Genomic DNA, 22,301 nt, shown 5'->3' on the forward strand with positions numbered 1-22,301 from the left:
CTTTCTGCACAGGATTTGGCCAATAAGTTCCCTTCCACATTGAAAATATGTTTCCCATAGTTTTGACTATTTTACTTTGCATGGTAGATTCTTTATTGTTAAAATATACAAATTGCCACATGCAGTAGCCCATTTATTTATTTATTTATTTATTTATTTATTTATTTATTTATTTATTATCCTCTTCTGCCCTTGGATCGAGGCGGGGAACAACAATTAACAGTCACACCATATCAATTAAAATGAGCTTCAATTTAAAAAGACAAATAAGATATATACATATTAAAACAATCTGCATTTCAAATTCATCATTTAAAATTCACAGTTTAAAAATGATCTGGATAAGCCTACTGGAAGAGCCTTTTAAATTCAGACATCATATTCAACTATCAAATCTCTTCCGGCAGGTCATTCCACAGTCTAGAGGCTGCTGAAGAAAACATCCTCAGGCTGCCAGTTGCCAACCCTAGTCCTGGCTGACTGGAGTAAATGTCTCCCACAGCACCTGAACGTATGAGGTGGATTATATGGAAGCAGATGGTCCTATAGGTAAATTAGACCCAAACCCTGTAGGGCTTTAAAGGTAATAACCAACACTTTGTACCTTGTCTGGAAAGTAATTGGCAGCCAGTGGTGTGATTTTAATACTAGTGTAATGTGATCACTCCTGGTTGTTCCAGTAATCAATCTGGATGCCATGTTTTGAACTAGCTGAAGTTTCTGAACTTGGTACAGAGATAGCCCAATGGTCAGCACATTGCAGAGGTCCAGCCTTGAGGCTACCAGCACATGCACTATCATCTTTCAGTCCTCCAGCTCTGGGAAAGAGTTCATTTTGTTAAGTTTCTAATTTTATTTTATTGATTTTGCTAGGTTTCTGATTTTTTAAAAAAACTTGCTGGTGGTTTTGTATGTGGAGGAATATTAGACTTTAACTGGTATGGCTCAGTGCTATGTAGTTCTTGATTTGTACTTTTGTGAGATAGCCTACTGTTATTTGCAATCATTCTCCAGCCTCTTTCTCTCTGTCTCTTGCTAGTTTTGCACAGGTGTGGTGCCCCAGAAACCCATTGTAGAGCTACAGATCTAAAACAAGCAAAATGAATTGTTTATGCTATCAAAGATGTAATTCACTGCAGTTTAGCTGGATTGATATAAATGTTGAAGTTTAAATATTTGGATTTACAGTCAAATGGATGATCAGTTCAGTCTCTTCTATATAATTCCAAACTGTGAAGGGATGGTTGGAAGGAAACAGTTGGCCTTTTGCCAGATGCCTTAGAAATTCTTCTCAGTTTGCTTTTGGCCTGGGGAGGGAGGGCAGATATAATCAAGCTTCCTATAGAAACTTAACGTTCTTTCCAACCCTAGGTACAACTCTAGGATTTAAATTTTTCTACTTGTTCTTACTTATTGAATTAAAGTTAGCTATAGGAATTAGCACAGAGTCTTAGAGTAATATGGTGGATACAGTGCTGGATTTGAGCTTGGAGTACCTAGTTTTGAATCTCTCCCTAGTTCTCGGATAAAGTTGGTCTAGAGGGCTGATCTTTGATTGGTAGGTCAGAACTCTCTATAGAGGTGCACTCTACCATAAGATGGTTCACAATAGCAGTGTTCTCCATATGGCTATTTAGAAATTTAGAAATGCTTCGTTCTCTTGCAGTGCATATTTGGGCTAAAGGTAAAGATGATAAGGCAAGATAGAAACAGAATAAGCAAATGAATGAAATAAACTAAACTCACTTCATGACATTGTATGCTAACCTCACTCTTCCCCAAACTAACCTACCTTATAGGGTGCTTCTCAGCTCTTTGGAGGAGGATGGGGTGAGAAGTGATCTATTGTTTTGTGGGTCTTTGTGAGATTGACTATGGATTGCTCATGCAAATGTGGAGCATACTCTTCTTTGGGTGAGAAGTGTGTCAGGGTTTTTGTTTGGGCTTCTGCCACCTGCTTCCCCCCTCTATTGAAGTTTATGGCTCTCTTGTTTTATTCAGGTATAGTGTGAAGAGAGCTGAAGTAATGAGAAGTCATCATGGAAGCCCAGTCCCATAGCTCTACTGCGGGTGAGAAGAAAAAAGTTGAGAATCCCATAGTGAAATGCTCAACTCGAACAGATGTCAGTGAGAAAGCTGTTGCCTCTAGCACAACATCCAATGGTGAGTAACAGCAGGGATTTACTAGCAGCCAAACCTGCAGTAATTTAATGTGTGCTGCATTCCATGCGAATTGAGCTTTTGCACCTGGATTCAGCATTCCTTCTGAGCAAAAGCTAAAGCTAGCAAGCAGGCTAGTGTGCAGAGAGAAGAAGGGAATGGCAATGTGTGTAAGTAAGCCCTGTTCTGTCATCAAACCTTGTCTTTGTCATCCAAATTATCCAAATTAAGTTGTAAATAGTGATGTTATTTATTATGGGAAGTTCTTGTTGTGGCATTTTGGAAAATAATAATGATTAGCCTAGAGAGTATTCAAAATACTTTGCTTTGTACCATGAAAACTGCTTACTCTACTCAGATAATTGGTTAGTATGAAATAGACAAAAGTGGCCTTCTTAGGAATTAATGTCAGAGTTTTCTTTTATTTTCTTTAAAGAACATAAACCTGTCCATTGTAAACATCCTCTCTCCTTGAATCTTTTCTTCCTAGAGATATTTAAGTAATAATAATAATAAAAATAATAATAATAACAGGATTTATTTATATGCCGCCTAATCACTGGGAATCCGGGCGACTTACAACAGAGGGGATAATAGACGGTTCCCTGCCTTCAGGCTTACAATCTAAAAAGACACGACACAAAAGGAGAAGGGAATGGTGGGGGGTAGGGGATCAGGTCCAGCATTCTTCTCTCCCTCTGAGGCCTGGACCAAGGCACATGTACTGGAGGGAGGGCTCTTTTTCTTAAAAGTACAGGACAAAACATTTAATTTACAAGAAAATATGTTCATATTTAGAAATCTGTAGTTTGCAGAAATTTACTCAGGTTCATTTAGAATGCATTTGCTTGTGAGGTAATTTGACATGCACACTTTCTAAAGTTTCCCGTCTTTCCCCCTTTTCCTTTCCAATTCAATTTAGAAAGACTAGGAGTGTTGTTTAAATCCTCCATTTATAGTAACAGAGACATTTTTGGTTCAAAAAGTAGCCAAAGATATGAGCTATAGTTCAAAAATCTACTTTTAGAAATATATATAGCATCTTTTTTCTCCCAAAAGGGAAAATGTCCAGTTGTCTTTTTTTTTCTGTCAAAGTTCTGCACCACGCTTCCTTCACATTCTTCCTTTACTACTGCTATTACCACCACTACCACCACTTCCTCCTACCCCTCCCCTTTTTTCATTTGTATTATTACTAAGTATTAGAGTTAGTTGCTGACTGCTGGTTGGCATGACATTATGTGGTTCTAACATTAATGGTTGGATCAAGATTAAGTTAGTCATGCTTTAGTCCTACTGAAATCAATAGGATAAATTAGTGATTGCTGGCTTCAGTCACATTGATTTTGTTCAGACTAAAACATGACTAAGGGGCTAAACAGACTAGCATTTAATGGCGGCCTTGGGGCAGAGTGGGGGTGTGGTGTCCACATGCTGCACACCCTGATGCTGCCCTGATGCCGGCAATGTGGCGCCCGCCTGACTGCACAGTGGGCGGTGAAAAGGCGTGTCTTTGGTGCAGTGCCAAAGAAACTCCTAAAAGCTGCTGTGGCAGTGGCAAGGGAAGCTTTCCCCATTTTAACTAGGTGCGGCATCTGTGGCTGGCATCTTCAGAGAATGCTGGCATGGAAAGGAGTTGGGTATGTATATGCTGTGTGACCCTGGGAAGGCAGGAGTGATTTGGATATGTATTGTTCTGTTGCTAATGGCAGGCCTAAGGGTGGGGAGGTTATGCAAAAGAGGATTAGTATCCGCTTGATCTCTGAAGATGCCAGCCACAGATGCTGTTGAAACATCAGGAAGAAACTCGTCTAGAACATGGCCACATAGCCCGAAAACCCCACAAAAAAACTAAGGATGCTGGCCATGAAAGCCTTAGACTCCTCACTCCAGCATGTTAAAAAAAACACAGATATGTAAATTTTGCTACCAAAATTGAAATTATTAGAAAAGCTGAAGTTCCTAAAAGAAAAAAGTCATGAAAGAAAATATGGTCCCTAAAAGATTCCAAAGGTATTTGTTTACTTATGCAAGACTTACCTTACTTGGTTGTTTTTTTTCACATGTGGATATCTCCAGTTCTGAATAAAAGGTCTGATGAAACATGTTCAAATTTCTCTGGTTTTTTGTGGTGAAGTAAACTATCCCTATTCTTTCTATGCTGCTTCTGCTTCTTGTACCAAAGTTTCTGTTAGAGAAATAATGCCCAGGAATACATCTGCTTTGTTAACTGAGGTATACCTGTACTAAACTTCATTTTAATAATTTTTTAATAATTATTTCCATAAGTACATAAAACATGAGAATTCTATTACATATTCATTGTATAATTGTTTTATACTATTCCTTTTCTTTAAAAAAAAACCTCAATTAAAACTATTTTATACATTTATGCATGTTTATATTACCGTATATATTTGCGTATGAGACTAAAACTTTATACCAAAAGATTGACCCCAAAAACCTGGGATGATTTATACACAGGTAATGCTGGGCTACAGAGGTAATGCTGGGCTACAGAGGGTGAACACATGCCCCTCAAGGTTCCTCTGCTACCTGGCTTTCCTTCAAGGAGAGGGCAGGCAGTGACAGAGGAAGAAGGGAGAACGCTTACCCTTTGAGGCTCCTCCACTGTTCAGCTTTCTCCCAAGGAGAGGGCTGGGGAGCGACGGGTGAGGAAAGGCGAATGTTCATCCCCTGAGGCTTCTCTGCTGCCTGGCTTTCTCCTGAGGAAAGGACTTGTGGCTGAGGAGGAAGATGGGTGAATGCTTGCCTCTAAAGTCTCTGCTGCCTGCTTTTGGTTGTTTGCAGCCAGCCTGTTTGCCTCCTCCTCTTCACCATCTGTGAGGAGAGAAGTGGGGCAGTTGCAGACAGTTGAGCGCAGGTGGGCAGTACAGTTGGATAGTGCTGAACCTCAAAGTTTTACCCTCATCTTATCCATGGGTCAAGGCAAACTCCATAATTATGGCCTCTAAACCTGCCCTTGACTTGATACATGAAGTTGACTTACAGGTGAGTTATATACACTAATATATCTTGAAAAGGGAAAGGGAAGAGTTTAAGGACATAAGACTGATAGGCAGCAGTACTGCAGGAAATCTGTAAGGTGTCACACAGATGACGAGAAGGCAAGTTTCAGATGTTGGAGGATATATGAACTTCACTGGGCATGTAGTGGTACAGAGTGAATAACCTATAATGATCTTTGACAGTGCTGTGCATATATCTGTGAATTGAAGTCTTGTCAATTCTCTGTAAATTGTTTTAAGGCCTCAAAATATGGCTAGAGTTTGGTTAATTTCATATAATCTTCATGTAACAATGCAGCAAATAACAACTGCACTATGTTATGCTATGCGAAACACTTGGATTTTCACTTATGGAGTACTTTAAACATTAAGTCTAATACAGAAGTTTTCGTTTGTGTTAAATGTATTACCCTCTGTTGTTAACTGTAAACATCTACTATCCTGAGCATGCTTACTTGAATTTCATTCACATTAATCAGATTTGCTTTCTGGCTAGTAGTTGCAACCCAAAGCTCTTGTATATGCTGAGGACATAAGAAGTTCCACACAGATTTAGAGTAATAATAATTTATTTCAATTTCCTGCCTCTCCCTGCGGATCGAAGCGGGATTACAGCAGTCAGCAAATTTCAACAATAAAAACATATTTCTACAGTATTAAATATATAGCATAAAAATATACATTACTATCAATACAGTACAGCTGGTCGACTCTCCGTAAAAAACATACAATACTGACAGACGTGAGAATTTTACAGCAGCTTTGGTGGGTAGGCTCGCTGGAAGAGATCTGTCTTCAGTGCCTTCTTGAAAGCATCCAAGGTGATAATGAGATGGATCTCTTCCGGCAAATCATTCCACAACTTGGGGGCCACGGTGGAAAATGCTCTGTGGGAAGTGGTCACTAGCCTGGTATTTACGTAGTCTAGTGATTTCTTCCCAGTTATTCTGAGAGTGCAGGGCAGATTGTGTAGGGAGAGGCTTCCTTCAAGTAACTTGGGCCCAAGCCATTTAGGACTTTAAAGGTAATAACCAACACTTTGTATTGCGCCCGGAAGCTAATTGGCAGCCAGTGCAGAGATTTTAGTATTGGTGTTATATGGTCAAACCTCGATGCTCCGGTGACCAATCTAGCTGCTGCATTTTGAACTAATTGAAGCTTCCGAACTTGGTACAAAGGTAGCCCCATGTAGAGCGCATTACAGAAATCTAAATGAGAGGTTACCAGTGCAAGTACCACTGCTTCAAGGCCCTTTTGGTCCAGGTAAGGGCGCAGTTGGTGTATCAACCGAAGTTGATACCAAGCACTCCTAGCCGTCGCATCTACTTGAGATGACAACTGCAGAGATGGATCTAGGAGTACTTCTAAACTATGCACTTCATCCTTTAGGGGAAGTGGGACCCTGTCCAGGACAGGTTGGCAAAGTTCTTTGCCTGGGTCCGGGGATCCTATCGTTAGTACCTCCGTTTTCTCTGGATTCAACTTGGGTTTGTTTTCCCTCATCCATCCCATTACCAACTCAAGGCAGGCATTTAGAGTCACTGCAAGAGTCGGTGACATAGAGAAATAGATTTGGGAGAGATCATCTGGAGACATGGGGCGCGGTGTTATCAGCATACTGATAACACCGCGCCCCATGTCTCCGGATGATCTCTCCCAGCGGCTTCATGGAGTTTTCCCCCTTCTGTAATCACCAGTATGGGGCTGCTTTACTTGATCATGCTTCCATGTCTTTAGTGATGAGAAGCCTGTTGTGTTCCTTAGATCTTTTGTGTCATATATTTTCACTACATTTTAATGGTAGCTATAGGGAATGCTAGGAGAGTGCCAGGTGTAGATGGCCAGTGCTTAATAATTCTTAGCATTTACAGAGCATTTTGAGAACTTAAAAATAATTGATGTACATTATCTCAGTAATCCTTATGATAACCATTTTTGGTCAATTATTACAGATTTATATGGAAGGACATGGCTTGCACAACTATGTCCAAAACCTATTTTGTCAATTTCATAGCTGCAGTGAAGTTTGAGTCCAGGGAGTCCCAGTCACCACAACACATTCATATGATCAGTGATAATGAAAACAACATTACGGTTGCTTTCATTATCACTAGTACTTGAAGATGAACAGGGGTTGGGTACTGAGCGCCAACCTTACAAACAGCTTTGTTCAGATAGAAATAAACATATTTACCAGACGGGTGCTTAGATTAGGGTTCAATCTCAGACGGCTGTATATTTAAGGTAAAGTTACCAAAGAATGATTTTTCCTTACCTTTTTCATGCAATGAATGTTTCTGAGGAATGCGCCCACATACAGAGACAGCTGGTGTTTATCAGGTTGGAGATCCTGTTAGCTGTCAAGCTTATCCCTCGATTATCCCGCCCAGTTCCAGGGCATGTGGTCCCCATGTGTTTACATGCAGTTGTTCTCCATTCATATGCCAAAGACATGATAAATATCTTAGGGTAATGTGGGGAACCAGTCTTTTTTGTAACATGTGAGGCAGTCCTTAGTAGCATAAAAGTACCTGTCAGAGTCGGGAACAAAATAATGGCTTCTAGATAGAATTCTTCTATTCAAGTTTTAATGTATTCATAGTTGTACAGCACAATTGTATACATATATACTCAAAAGAAAGCTTCACTGAGTCCAGCGGGACGTATTCCCAGGGATACAGGCTTAATGTTTATATTAATATTTCATACTCTTTACTCTTCACCTATTAAACACTTAATACATGATTAAGTTACTGACAATTGTTTTTGAATGTTGTGAAGCCGCTCTGAGTCCCAGTTCTGAGAAAAATGATAAAACAAATAAATATGATGATGATGATGATGATGATGATGATGATGATGATGATGATGATAACAAGCTAAATCCAATTTAACTTCTGTAGAGAAAAAGTTCCATGTAAAATTGTTGACCTGGATTATACCTTTACAGATGTAGTTGTGCAAACCAGTTGTGCAAGAGGTTGTGCCAGTAGGTGTACAGGTGATTGCGAAAGAACTTTGGCAACTAGATGCACAATCTCTTACACAATTAATTGTACAGCTGCTTTGCATACTGGCTTCTGCAGAGCAAAAGTGTATTACTCACCACCCTTGTGCTAACTATGAAAATAGGCACCTCCCAGTGCATATTTAGGATTCAGGACCCTAAAAAAGTAAAACTGGTGTCAGGATCCCATGATCCTGTTTTTGATTTTGAACCTAAGGGAGTTTTAAAACCACTTTGGGGTGAAGCCTGGTAGCTGTGCCTAGATGTCATTGTTAAAAGAGAGAAGTCAGAAATTCTACCAGGGTAGCACAAGCCATTTGGTGTGATCTTAAGCAGGCTTTTGGACCTTGGCCAATATACTTACTTGGAATAACATAAGCTAAGGTTTGGGGTTACTGAGTATAAATTTCCTTTAGGAATACAATTTTGCACAAATTGGCCAAAACACTCATATATCAGCATGCCTGAAGGCATAAGTAAAGGTCCTGATAGGTGCACTGAGCTACAGTTAGGTTAGACACATATGTATTCAGGAATGTGGTTAACAGCATCGTAAATTACCTTCGAGAAGGTGTGAATTTAAATCCATTAATGTACATATATAGTAGGCCCAGACTCTGAGAGGAAAGATGAAGTACTGTATATACTCATGTATAAGTCTGGAAATTTTAGTCAAAAAATTGACTCAAAAAACTTGAGTTGACTTATCCATGGGTCAATGTAAATATTGTATTATTTACCATTCTCTGGTGAAATGTAAGAGCATAATCTGTCCTGGAATCATTGACTCCCCCTCTGTTCTCTCATCCATCCTGCCTTTAGTATAAGCAAAAACACTTACGCCTGCTGAAAGTTTGTAAGTTCTTTGGCATTGTTTTCCTTTGCTTTTCGACTAGATACTTTGATTTGTTACATGCCCCAAAGTTTTACTCTCAACTTATCTATGGGCCATATCAAAATCCATAATTTGCCCCCAAAACATGACTTATACATGAGGTGAACTTATAGTCAAGTATAAACGCTATACAAGGAAAACATTAATACAGAAGTATTTCCAGCAGCAAGGCAGAAATGTTGTTCAGGATTTGGGAAACATCCCACCTTTAATCAGTTTACAAAGTTAATCAGATGTTTTGATTATTAATAAATAGAAATGAAAAGATATGTGAAATTTTCGAGACTGAAGGATAAAAGAATTTCCTCTTTGGTTCTGTGTTTTCTCAAGCTGGACATTTCTTTATAGGAGGGAACAATTCCTATAATTCCTATTCTTGTTACCAGACAGGATGATCAGAAATCTGGCAGGGTTTATATCATTACACAGTTGGGGGGCCAAAGTAAGACAGAAGCCAAAATAAACCACATACCCAATACTCTCCTCGACTGAAATCTAAGACAGCTTTAAAAAAATAATTGCATAAATGAACAAATATCAGTTATTCCCATAGCTAGTAAATAGGACGACAAGCTTCAATCAATGGAGGTGATGCGAATCTGTGACAGTTACTTCTCCAGACACAAACTCCTGCCAACTTCATGTGTGGGAGTGTTTTTCTTTTAATGTCTCTTTCCCTCACTGACTCAAGTGGAAGGTAATTTATTATGCTCCAGGAATATTTTTTAGCTCAGTCTCACTTGGGTAATGGTATTGGATGAATGATGGGTCTAAAGGCACCAGATCTTGTCTGACCTTGGAAGCTAAGCAGAGTCAGCCTTGGTTAGTACTTGGATGGGAGATTGCCAATGAAGATAAGGTGCTGGAGGGTATATTTCAGAGTAAAGAACTGGAAAAACCACCTCAGAGTATTCCTTGCCTAAGAAAACAGTATGAAAGTCATGGGGTCACTATAAATCGACAGGCAACTTGATGTTGAGTGAATGAGGTGGGTGAATTCATTGGGTGAATAAGATAGCTTAGGATCCTTCATAATGATGGTTGCCTGAATGCCCCATTTGTAGTCTTGATGGATAGAGCAATGATGGTGGAGCTTTCAGTTGCTCCACTGGGGAGCCTTCTGACAAGCAGAGAATGCTTCCTCAGCTGCCCTCCCAGAGAACATTGGATTATTCCTTTTCTTGAAGATTAATTAAATAAACAGAGGGACAATATTAACTGGAAGGTCTGTAGCACAAGGTTAAACCCCATTTATTTGTATTTTGTGTGTAACTGTAACGTAAAGTGAGAAAACTACTAAAGCTGGTTGTTTTCTCTGTATAAGCACAGTTGTTTATTTTTGGAGCTACTCCAATGTATGTTTAACATATGTTTAAAAAAAGGCACATTTGATTTATCCACATTTGTTTAAATGTCATCACTTAATTGAATCACTTAATTGTCAGGTAATCAGTAGAAGAGATAATGGTTTCTCAGAAGTCCTTCATCTTTTTGACAGTCCTAATATATAATGGCAGAGTTTTAAAATGATAAAACTATATGGAAAGGTTCACGGCAAAAAATATGAACCAGATGAAATATTACTGTGAGGTGCTGTCATATGGATGCACATATGCATCAGTATTAAAAAAATAATCCTGAATTTGAAGGCAAGACTAGCTATTTATGCCTGTGGCATGATTTCAGATATGTGGATGGTGGTGTATATCTTTTCTGACTGGAGTTGGAGAATGGGATCTCATAGAGATTTTGTACATGTATCCATTACTCTATTAACAGTGTCCCTCACTATCATACTTTGTGAGAGGATCATTGAAACATGATGTGTGCTTTGCAAGGATTTACTGAAATAAAGAGTGGTTTCAGTATTTTATTTATTGCTGCAGCTTGAAAATCAATATTTTCATTTTTATATTTCATATTTTCAAAGTTCTCCAAACTGAAATGAAATGTCTGTCTTGCATTTTATTTGCATTTTCCTGCCATTAGTGTAGTTAATGCTGAGTGCTCTGTGCCAGCTGATAAAACATAACCTTTATGAACATAGTAACACCTTTTTTTGCTTTTGATAGAGATACAAAATTTTTTAGATATTTGCTGGAAGGCATAGTTGTATAAAATATTACTGATTTCTGTGTGTTAGATTTAAAAAGAACAACAACGAAACAAGGTAAGGTTGTTCTGAACGTGCTAAATGACTATTGGTGTGTTTGCCGTCCTTGCATACATCTTCCACTTATATCTGCATCACCTCATAAAGCTGTCTGGGTTTTTAAAACAGTGTGTTTTTTTTCTGGACAGAACATTTATTAGCAAAAATTGCAGGGCAATATATTACTTGAGTGACAGCTGACCAAAGGGCTTTTTCTCTGTGGCCTCACTAGTATCTAAAAGGTATGATTAGGGAAACAGGTTCAAATATTTAAAAGATCTGGGGCAGAAATTTTAATCTTGCAGGGCAGAATCCTATTTTAAAATAACAACATTTAAAATTCTTTGAAGGTATGTGAAGGCAGTTAGTTTAGATTGGTTTAAAATTTGTTAAAAATTATTTTTTTGGGGGGGAGGATAAGTGTCAATAGCATTATGGTCAAATATGGGTACTACATCTCTAGTTACCCTTTGCTTGGAACAAAGGAGGAAAGACAGTCTGTCATGTTTTCCATATCTGCTTCCAGATGCACCTACTATTAAAGAAATGTTTTGGCATATATGGATTGATACATTAAGGCAATTTCTATTCAATAATTTAATTTAAAGCGTGCATCCCATGCTTCCCATTTTAAACTAAGTTTAGTTGATAATTCTCTTCATAACTCAGACTCCACTTCTAATTTAATTATCAAGTCTGACCCAGTATCTTTTCTTCTGCATGAGGCAAAAGACTTAAGGGGTGAAACAGACTGTCATGGACTGCCCTGGGCCTGGCTTAGAGGCACAGCCAGAGGACTCGGACTCTGAAGACATGGAGAAGGCTGAGACAGGGGCAGATCTGGGGCTGCATGGATCAACGGTCCCAGAGCAGGCTCAGGAAGCTGCTGAGGGAGAAACAAATTCTATGGACTGTAGGCTGCAGATGCTAGGACCTGTGGAGAGAAGACAGGCCAAGGAGTCTGTGAGGGCATCTTCCAAGCTACAAGCTAAGAGGAGAGCTAATAGGTTTCAGCTGAGAGAAACTGAAGCCTTGCAGTCAACAACTAGTCTTGCAGCCTTGTTGTTCCTGTATTCCTTGCTCTTGGATTTAAGTTATCTGGACTTGCTTTGTGACTACGCTCTTGCATCTGCCCTTTGCTGTGACTGACTGACTGGTATTGTGTGACTCTGGACTACTCCTCTGCATATTTCCCTGCTGTGTTGCCCTCAGTAGAGGTAAGCAGGACACAGACTGCCCCTTGCACCACTGTCTGGGTGGCTTCAGAGTGTGGTGTTTTGATGCCGCAGGCTCTGAAGCCATCCAGAAGCCAGTTTCCGGCTGCCCACATGTGGGCTGGTTTCCGGGTGTCTTGGGGGTGTGGTAGTTACACACCACAAGCCCCCAACATGCTGGAAAGCTGCTGCAGGGCTGCAGAAGACCCACTTAAAGGCGGCACTGGATTTTTTGGCCATTGTCATGGTGGATTGCGGCTGCCATGGCCCCAATCTGGCTTTGTCAGGAGGGTTTCAAGCCACCCCTTTGGGGTGGTCTGTTTTGCCCCTAAGATGGTTACTCTCTCCCTCAGTGTCACTGTCCATATTTCACTTGAAGCTGTCAAGCTAATTTATGAGGTACAGAGACAGGGTAGGCTGCCAGGAATGTTCAGCTCCCCTCCAGCAGAGGGAACCAGCCAGTGGTTTCATCACTGCCTTTTATGTATTCCCTGCACGCCTGCAGCCAGAGGTGACTGCCTTACTCTCCGTAACGATAAGGTTGGCTCTGTTATGTATGGGAAGAGCAGTTTCTCATAAGTAGCACACCTGTGGACTCTGAGGCAGAGGAGAACCATCGTTGCCAGTCCCAGCAGCTCCCTCCATTCCAACTGCCACTGGTGCAGACTCTGAGGGAGAGAAGAGCGTAAAACACCCCAGCTGAGAGAGAAGGAGGGTCACAGTGACTATCAGGAGTCTAGCGGGAGGAAAAAGCTGCTGGTTCTACTGATACTTGGACCTCTGCCTTCCAAATGGACTCCTCTCTCTTCAGGACTGGGGCACTGACTCAGTAGGAACTTTGTTTGCCATCTCTCACAGCTGCTTTGCCTACTAGGGCTATAAAACCAGGACATAACAGGGCTCTGATGCAAAATACCCCGGTAGAGAGAATGGGAGGTCACAGTGGCTATCTGGGCCGGGGAGTAGGAGAAGAAGAAGAAGAAGAAGAAGCATCAGCAGCAGCGGCGGCGGCTGCTGCTGCTGCTGCTGGTTCTACTGCTTCTTGGACCTCTGCCTTCCAAGTACCTTCTAAGAAGCACAGCCCTCCCTCCAGTTCATCTGGTGCTATCGGATCATGGAAGCAGAGATGCGGGCCCAGCTCCATTGGGCCTGACATAGATTAAGAAGCTGAGCCTTCCCTCCAACCCATCTGCCTTGGTCCAGGCCTCAGAGGGAGAGAGGAACTGCTGGACCTGATCCCCTTCCCCACTGCCATTCCCTTCTCCTTTTGTGTCATGTCTTTTTAGATTGTAAACCTGAGGGCAGAGAACTGTGTAATAATAATTGTAAGCCGCTCTGAGAGCCTTTACAGCTGGAAGGTGGGGTATAAATACTGCAAATAAAATAAAATAAATAAGAGATTGCTTGTCTTGCTCAAACAAGTGGCCTTGCTCAGACTCTGGTCTTGGAGTATTTATAGAAGTCTGGTATAGCCACCTGGTCAACTTTGGCCTATTGTTAAGAAGTGTTGTTGCTGATCTGCAAGTTCCTTTGGCTAGAGTTGGATAGTAGCAACTAGCTTTCTCACATTTCTTGGTTATCAGGTTCAGGATTTGGTTTGGGCTTGAGATTCAGGCCCTGCTTACATTGAGGAGTTCCTATACTAGCTTTTTAAAAAGTCCTAAGCGGAATGTCTTTGATGATGACGACATGTAAAAGCAAAGCTGTCCAAAACTTGTTGGAAATATATGGAACCCTCTGGATTGCAACCAATGTAAGATTCATGTGACTGAGATCTTGTAAGAAATAGATACCGTGGGCATGTACATTTCTCATCCACATAAAACTATTAATACCCTGGAGTTCCAGTTTCCTGGAAATCTGTGTCTGCCAAAAGCTGTGCCCTTATATAATATAGGCATTGCATTTGGCTAACCACAAATAAAGCTCTAGGGTTAAAATAGCACTGTAAGAGTTAAGAAGCTGCCAACATTTCCATTATAAAATTTTTAATTTCAGCTACTCGACCATTAAAATCTGCTCCAGGCTGAAACTTGTATAAAGAGTGAATGCTGGCACTGGTTCGAAGTTTAAAAACTTGCACGCACAAATTTGTCATTTAAAAAAAAAGAAAAATATGTTTTCAATAATTTCAAAAATCAATTCAGTTGGATAATAGTAGGGCATTAAACATGTCTTAAAATTTGAATAAATGCTTGCAGATTATTCTTGCTTATGTTTTTTTTCTGTTTCTAATTTGCAAAGTTTTCATCTAGAAGAAACATCCAAGAGCAGGGAGTGGCCAAAGAAACGTTATTGGAGATGCTGATGGAATGGGTTATGAACACAAATGGTTAAATCCAATGTTGTTCCCAACTAGAATCCCATTGAAATGAATGAGATCTTTTTTATGCCATTTATTAACATCTCACTGATTTTAATGGTTTTTGCACAATTTTGCTTAGCAGAGTTAGAACTGGTGAAAAGAGGTGTGTGCACTCCTCTTCCCTCATCATGCTTTGGCCACTGTGGGAAACCAGTCAGAGCATGGATTGGGGGGAAGAGGAGCACATGCACATGCCCCTCCCACGTGCTTTGGCTGGCTTCTCTCAGTAGTCTACATTATCCACCTGTAGACCTGGGAAAGCTTGTGCACTTTTAACATTCTCAGATATTTTAAATTGTTTCACTCTTAAATACCGCATATACCCGACTATAAGTCAACCTCACATATAAGTCGAGGGCAGGTTTGGGGGCCAAAATTATGGATTTTCATATGACCCATGGATAGGTTGAAGGTAAAACTGAGGGGCATGTAACAAAGGATGTAAGGGAAGGAGCAAGGAAAACAATGTCAAGGAATTTACAAGATTCCAGAAGGCTTTGGAATCAACTCTGAGTCATCAACAAACGAAGGATCATTGCAAATCATGCCCTTCTGAAAAGGCGGCCAATCATCATGTGTCAAAATGCCATTATGAATTCGACACCTCCTTGATGCTGCCCAAGAAGGCTGCTTTGGTTTAGGGCCATGGTCCCAAGACATTAGCCCAACGCCATCTTTGCAAGCAAGTGATGTTCCTCCCACACCAGGATGATCTATGGCCCTTGAATCCTCTTCTGCTCAGGACACTACAGCTGCAGCAATATCAGTGGCAGCTAAGCAACCTCTTTGGTTCCAAGACCCTCATCTCCAACTGAATCTTTTCCAGTGGTCCAGGTGGAGATAGAGTCTACCTCTGATCATGGAATCACCTTGTAAGGGAGCAACATCTCCATGGAGGTTCTCTGAGAGAAGAGCTTTGAATGGCGTTGCCATTCTCACTCTCCATCTGGCACTCCTATTCACATTCTGTCTCCTCCATGCCGTATTCTGTCTAAGTACTCTGAGTCTTCCTCTTCATTGAGATCTCCATCCCCTCAGTATTGGGGCACATTTGAGACATGGTTTGACAGCAGAGAGCAGGTTGTGAGAAGACTCTAAGGCCTGTTACAGACTGCCAAAATAAAGCTGCTTCGGGTCTCTTTGGAGGTATGCTGTTTAAATGATGCATGCATCCTAAGAATCCAGAAGCTGCACCAAAGCTGCACTCCAGTGCTTAGGAATGGAGTGTGGCTTTGGCACGACCTCCAGACTCTTAGGACCCATGCATCATTTAAATAGCATACCTCCAAAGAGACCTGAAGCAGCTTTATTTTGGCAGTCTGTAACAGGCCTATGTGATTCTAGATATCTTGAGACCCGTCTGTGTTTTCATCGTTATCATATTGGATAGGTGGATTCCAGTTTAAATAAAACACATCTGTTTTAATTTTTCCTTTACTCACCAAGATATTATGGGACAATTTTCCTATAATATTATAAACCGTATGTTTTAATACCATATAGATAATAAATAGTTGTGACCGTCTTTCCATTCCTGAGCTATAATCATTTGAGCTGACCCAATGCAAAATATCACAAGGTCATTATATAAAAGAATGTTACTATCTCCTTCAAAAACAAAACAAAAACGTAGTAGACATTGGTTAGGATCCTTTGTAACTGGCAACAACAATATAGAGGAAAGTTCTTGAATGATTAAATTGCAGAAGGGACTGATGATTGGGCAGCCCACCACATATGCCAGTGGGTGCCCCTACAACCACAGCTTCTCCAGCCAAGATCTGATCCTGCACCTTTAATTCTGGAAATCTGAAGTGTTCTGTATCATTTGTGCAATAATTTTAATAAAATTTCCTGAATATGGCCCAAAATATCAGATGTACTCTTAAAATCGTCAATAACAGAAAAGCTCAAAACAAAGTTTTTCATGCAGCCTTTTAAATCTGTTTTACAAATGCAGGTTTGAAATGTGGTGATTGTGTATGAACTCAGGTGTTGTGTGCTATGTTGGAAAGGCTTGTGTGATTTGTTATTTTTGCCCATAATTCTCACGTCATGATTACTCCACTATTTTGACAATTATGTATTTTAATTATGCAGTCTTCTTTAATTCAAAAATGTTTGTTTTGTTATACCTATGTAGGTTTTCTACTTTATTTTGTGAGATATTTTTGATCTCAATTACACATAATTGTTTTCTTAATGAGATCTAACATATGGTATAATTCTTAATACTTTATACTATTATTTTACTTATATGGCTTCTTTGGGATACTGGATTGGTGTAACTCTGATACTGGGTTGGTGTAATTTTTTTGGTAGAAGGTTAAATCGTTTTAATTTGGACTTATTAACCTACTTTCATTTTGGATTTTCTCACTTTTTAAAAGTCTACTTGATTTTTTTCCTGGGTTTGGACGTACTATGCACTTTTCAGTAGGTCTTATGTAATAGAGTGGGTCATTGTGAATATACATATGCATACATGGACAAATAGACACACTCTGGTATTTCATCTCACTATTGTGTCTTCTGGTTTTCCTGTGCACTTTTTGCTTTAGCCAAGAATTGTGAATGTTTTCATCCATTCCCCCCAGTTTTGATGAAGTGTATGGCCCCTTTGTCCTGGCAGAAATGTTGCAGATGCTGAAGGTATTATCTGAGAACTGCTTCACTTATTTGACAGACAAGTTCTTCTTTTCAGTAGAGCATGTTTTGTCTAGTTTTTGACCCATGAACTCATTCTAATGTAATATGATATTCCTAATTAACCTATTATTCTGCCTTAAAGGAAGAAAAAGGAAAGAAAAGGGATAATTATAAACATATGTAGGTTGTGGCCTTTGACTACCTTTATCAGACTCAAAATGTATTGAGGACATAGTTTAATGCGACAGAAAGCAGAAATTGCTATCTTAATGATGAAATAACTTGAAACCAGGACTGATAGATGAGTAAAGGGAAAGAAGATCATTCATCCCTTTTAAATTTTTTAGAAAAGAAGCCATGTGGAAGCATTTTAGGGGTAGGGGGACATTCAGCTAAGTTTGCTATGTTGAAATCACATTTCATGTCTTTTGCTTATATTTTTACAGATCTTGTTAGCAAACTAAAAGATAGGTATAAATCATATTTTACCCATTTCTGAACTTCTAGTAAAATATTTGGTGTGCTAGTGAGAAAACATTTTCAAATGAGGCTGCTAGTTATCTAAAATTTGCCTATGGTGTGCAATGGGACTGACTATATGATACTGTAATTATGATGTGCCAACTCAGGCACTTGTTCACCTACATGTGACTGGCCTACCTGTAATACCCACCATGTACTAGGGGAAGAATAGGCCTGAGTGACATTTCAGAAGTGGATGATACTGCACATAGGAAGTCATATTCAGTGGTTCATATGGATGTACAGTGTGCCTGTGCCATACGCGGCTTTCAACTTACGCTGAAGGCTGCATGCTTCTAGTGGCAATGGTGCACGAGCCCCATTGTTTTCAGTGGGGCTCGAGCATTCACAGTATTTCCCTTATGTTGGGGGGAGGGCATAAGGGATGGATCCCTTGCATAAGGGATCCTGTACATACAATCAATCTTTTACATCTCCAAAAGAAATGAAAATAGAAATTAAATAAATTGTGATTTTTCCATTGTGTGTGTATGCCTGTGTGTAGGCCAATGTAGTGTAGTGATTTGAGGTGTTGGCCTATGACTCTGGAGACCAGATTTCAAATCCCATTTTGGTCATGTAAACCCAATGGGTAACCTTAGGTAAGTCACATTGTCTCAGCCTCAGAGGATGACAATAGCAATAGCATGTACATTTCTATACCGCTTATCAGTGCACTTAAGCACTCCTTAGCAGTTTACAATGTGTAAATTAATTGCCCCCAATAAGTTGGGTACTCATTTTAGCAACTTAGGGAAGGATGCAAGTTTGAATTGACCCTAAGCCCCTAGCAGGTATTCATTCATTCATTCATTTATTTTATTTTTATCTCGTCTTCCTCCCAAAGTGGACCCAAGGCAGCTAGCTAACAACATATACAAAACGCACTAAAACAACAATTCAAATCATACAATTAAAATGGTAAAAATATTAAAAAATACAAATATAAAATTTAAAACATACACAGTTAAAAATAATAATCTAAACTCACCACCTTGTGGTTTGTGCAATACTGGCATTTAACCACTTCGCCACCAGAGCTCCTCTGGCATACCCTCTCTGAAGAAACTTGCCAAGAAAATTCTATGATAGGGTCCCCTTAGCATCACCATAAATAGGAAATGTCTTGAAGGCACAAATGTATGCCTGTACATTGGCTTGTGGTCCATGCAGGGAGTGGGGATTGCCTCATCTTAAAATTCTTGGGTGAGAGCCTCACCCTTGGTCAAACCAGGGCATGTTTCAAAAACATAATCAGTTTTGAAACCTGAGATGCTTTAGACTAAAACCAGACAATGCAATATTTACCAGGCTGGCATTGAAAATGGCAGCATGTCTAGCACTCTGTGTGACACATCTGCTTTAGTGTTTATCCACCCTGACATCACCAGTGTTGTGTGCTTGCAGAGAAGCAAACAATGTGGTGTCAGGACACAGATGCATTATGGATCTGATGGGAAGTGTTTGGCATAGGCTTTGTTTTCAGTGGAAGGGTAACTATTTATGTATCATAACTTCTAGTTATGGTCTTGCTATCTAAGTGATATGTGATGATGTAGTGGTTGAAAAAAGGTTAGAATGCATGGTATTTCAAATAAAATTCATTTTAGGATTATAAAAATCAAACAGTTTTAGATTGTAAAATATTAATAAATTTACTGTAACCAGGAGATTCTATGGAGATTTTTCATGCCTTGGGTTTGCTCACTATCTTCAGTTTGTGGAAGAGTAATGATTTTGGAGGAGACAAAGCATTTGAGTGGTTAGTACTTCATAGCTATTGTGATCTTGACAAATTGGGTCTATTCTTAAGTATATAATATAAAATAACACACATTTCTAGGTATTGAAATAGTTCTGATTCAAAGCTGGAAGATGAGAACCGCTTAACTTTAGCCAGTGTGGACTCTGTTACTTTGTTCTCATTCCTAAGAGGACCCACAGTGCCTATGGAAATTACATTGCTTCAGACATGCATCAAAATGTCATATTACTCAAACTATTCTGAAAAATACTAGAGTTCTTATTTATGGCTCTAACCAGCATTTAAAAATGTCATCCTCAAATATGGGAATATTATTAGGTTTAGGAATGGGAGTAGTTTAGTAGCCAACATTTACTAATAATAGTGTTCCCCGAGTAATTGATTAGACATAGCAGGCTGTATTGCTATGCAGATTGTGAGGGAAGTATTAGGGTTCCTGGTACAATATCCTGAATTTGTTCCTCAGTTAAGTTTTCCATGCCAACAATAAATCAAGGTTCAGATTTTCAGAATGTACAGCTGCATTTTATGTATAAGAATTTTTGATTTTCTACAGCAAAGATTAGCTTCCAACCTACAGTGATACCAGGTGAAGCCATCCCAGAAGAGTGAAACTGTATTAATGAGTTTTTTGCACTGCACTGCCAAGACAGCAGAGCGTCAGCCTTATGGCAGTAATATATTTGTGAATGGAATGGATAGTTGTGAAAATATCATTGAGAGTGTGCATTTTTCCTCTTATATTGACAGTTTGTGTCTAGCATAAGGACTTGGAGTCATTTGTGGGCCATCCTTTGACAGTGGTTGGTTATGTGATTGTACAGACTTGTTGAATAAGTTAATTGGCGAATACTTGTTAAATGTGCTTAATGGCCCTATAATTAGCTTGCAACCTTTATTAGTTGTAGTCTAATAAAAGTAGTATTATAGGAATTCTGTATTTTTCTATTGAGGGCTCTTTACATAATTGTTCCAGCATTCTGTCAGGCACCTAAAGGATGTAAATCAGATACTACAAACTGTATTAGTCATAATGTGTCTAAATACATTGATTCCAGCAGGTTTGAGTTCTGTTCACTATGCTGGAATTGTGGCATATATATTTTGATGCTGGCAATTGTGTCCTGCAGATTCAATCACTTTTTATATCGGCTCTTACATGGAGGTAATTGGATCTGGCAGTAGTAGAATTTTGGCCGAAACTTCTCAGACCAAAATCTCTATCGGTACATTCATTGGCTGAGTGGATGCTGCATTAGTTGTGAGTGAGCATAGGGACAAGTTTCATATCTTAAACAGCTTTATGTTTCCAATCTTTCTAAGACATACTAATTTACTTCTTAATATATCAGCTCTCTGCATAAATTCTCTGCCATACTACTGTCTAGGCCACAGATTGGCAAATTGTGGCCCAAGGGCCACATGCAGCCCCAAAGGGCTTTTTGTGGCCTTGATGCTCCAATCCCCCCCATACTGAAAATGTAAAAAATCCCCAGTATCCCAAAGTTAAGGCTTTACCACTGAGCCCTAAACTATAACTTGGATGAAAACCTTCAGCTCCTTTAGGTTATGAGGAATGTGGTGCATACAAACATATATTGTTTGTGGAAGCTTCCCCAGCTTCATGCTGATCAGATGAGTCATTGCTGATTCTTCATTCTTTCTTACTCATGCTCCTAGGTGAGCAGTCTCCCTTTTGAAATTTTCAGAGTTGAATGTATCTGTGTGGGTGAGGGGGAGGGAAATGGACAAGGGCAGGTTTCCAGTCTGTCAGTTGTATACACAGTCAGCTTCTGCTGTAAACCCAGAAAGAATGATGTGATGTCTAAAGTGGCAAAAGATATTCTGTAGCCCTGGTACTTTGCTTCCCCCCCTCATTTTTTTTTAAAAAGCTCTAAAAAACAACAACAAGAAACCCAGAGCCTTCTGGATGAGAGCAGGAAGAATAGAGATGCAACATTTACAAAAATATTGAACCCTTGGAAAAATACAGAAAAATGGGGAAAAAATACAATAATAAATTGCATTACCATTTTTCATTTTTTCCACAATGGACAAAAGGTAACAGAAGTGATGTAGCTCTAGGCACTAAATATACATGCACCTGAAAGGGGTAGTGGATTCTTGCCAAAAGCTACTCAGCTCTGTAATGTTCTGTATGTGTCTCTGTGCAGACACAAGTCCCATTTGTGTGAGGGCATAGGTGACCATTTGAAGAACCACAGTTACAGGTAAGCAACCTTCAAGTTTCATAAATTAATTAATACAAATGATATTTTTGTATCTCTCTCTCTCTCTCTCTCTCTTTAAAGGGGCAATGACTTGTCCCTTAACAACCTTGCTGGTTGGAGGAAGCAGCAACAATGAAGTTAAGGAGTAGGGCAGTGACTTAGCCCTGGGCAACCTGTTGCTATTACTGTTGCTCCTACGGAGGTCTCCTCCTCCTCCCGTGGTTTGAGTTGAGACATGAGGAGCATGGGGCCTGCTGCTAGAAGGGCTGCACCCTTGTACCATCAGCACCACCCACACCTTTGGCTCAGCAC

At 39.8% G+C, this 22,301-nt stretch overlaps 1 protein-coding gene across 1 annotated transcript in view; it reads left to right on the plus strand.

Annotated features, from left to right (window-relative positions):
* GLI3 (GLI family zinc finger 3) overlaps window positions 1-22,301 on the plus strand; it is a 282,260-nt gene that overhangs the window by 20,421 nt on the left and 239,538 nt on the right. Inside the window, exon 2 of the mRNA XM_089532565.1 lies at window positions 2,002-2,163. Coding sequence (XP_089388691.1) covers window positions 2,040-2,163 — 124 coding nt within the window. The 5' untranslated portion in view covers window positions 2,002-2,039. The remainder of the gene's footprint in view (window positions 1-2,001; window positions 2,164-22,301) is intronic.

This window comes from Sceloporus occidentalis, unplaced genomic scaffold, assembly GCF_023333645.1.
Source record: "Sceloporus occidentalis isolate IW3139 unplaced genomic scaffold, rSceOcc1.0.p SCAF_7, whole genome shotgun sequence".
NCBI lineage: Eukaryota > Metazoa > Chordata > Lepidosauria > Squamata > Phrynosomatidae > Sceloporus > Sceloporus occidentalis.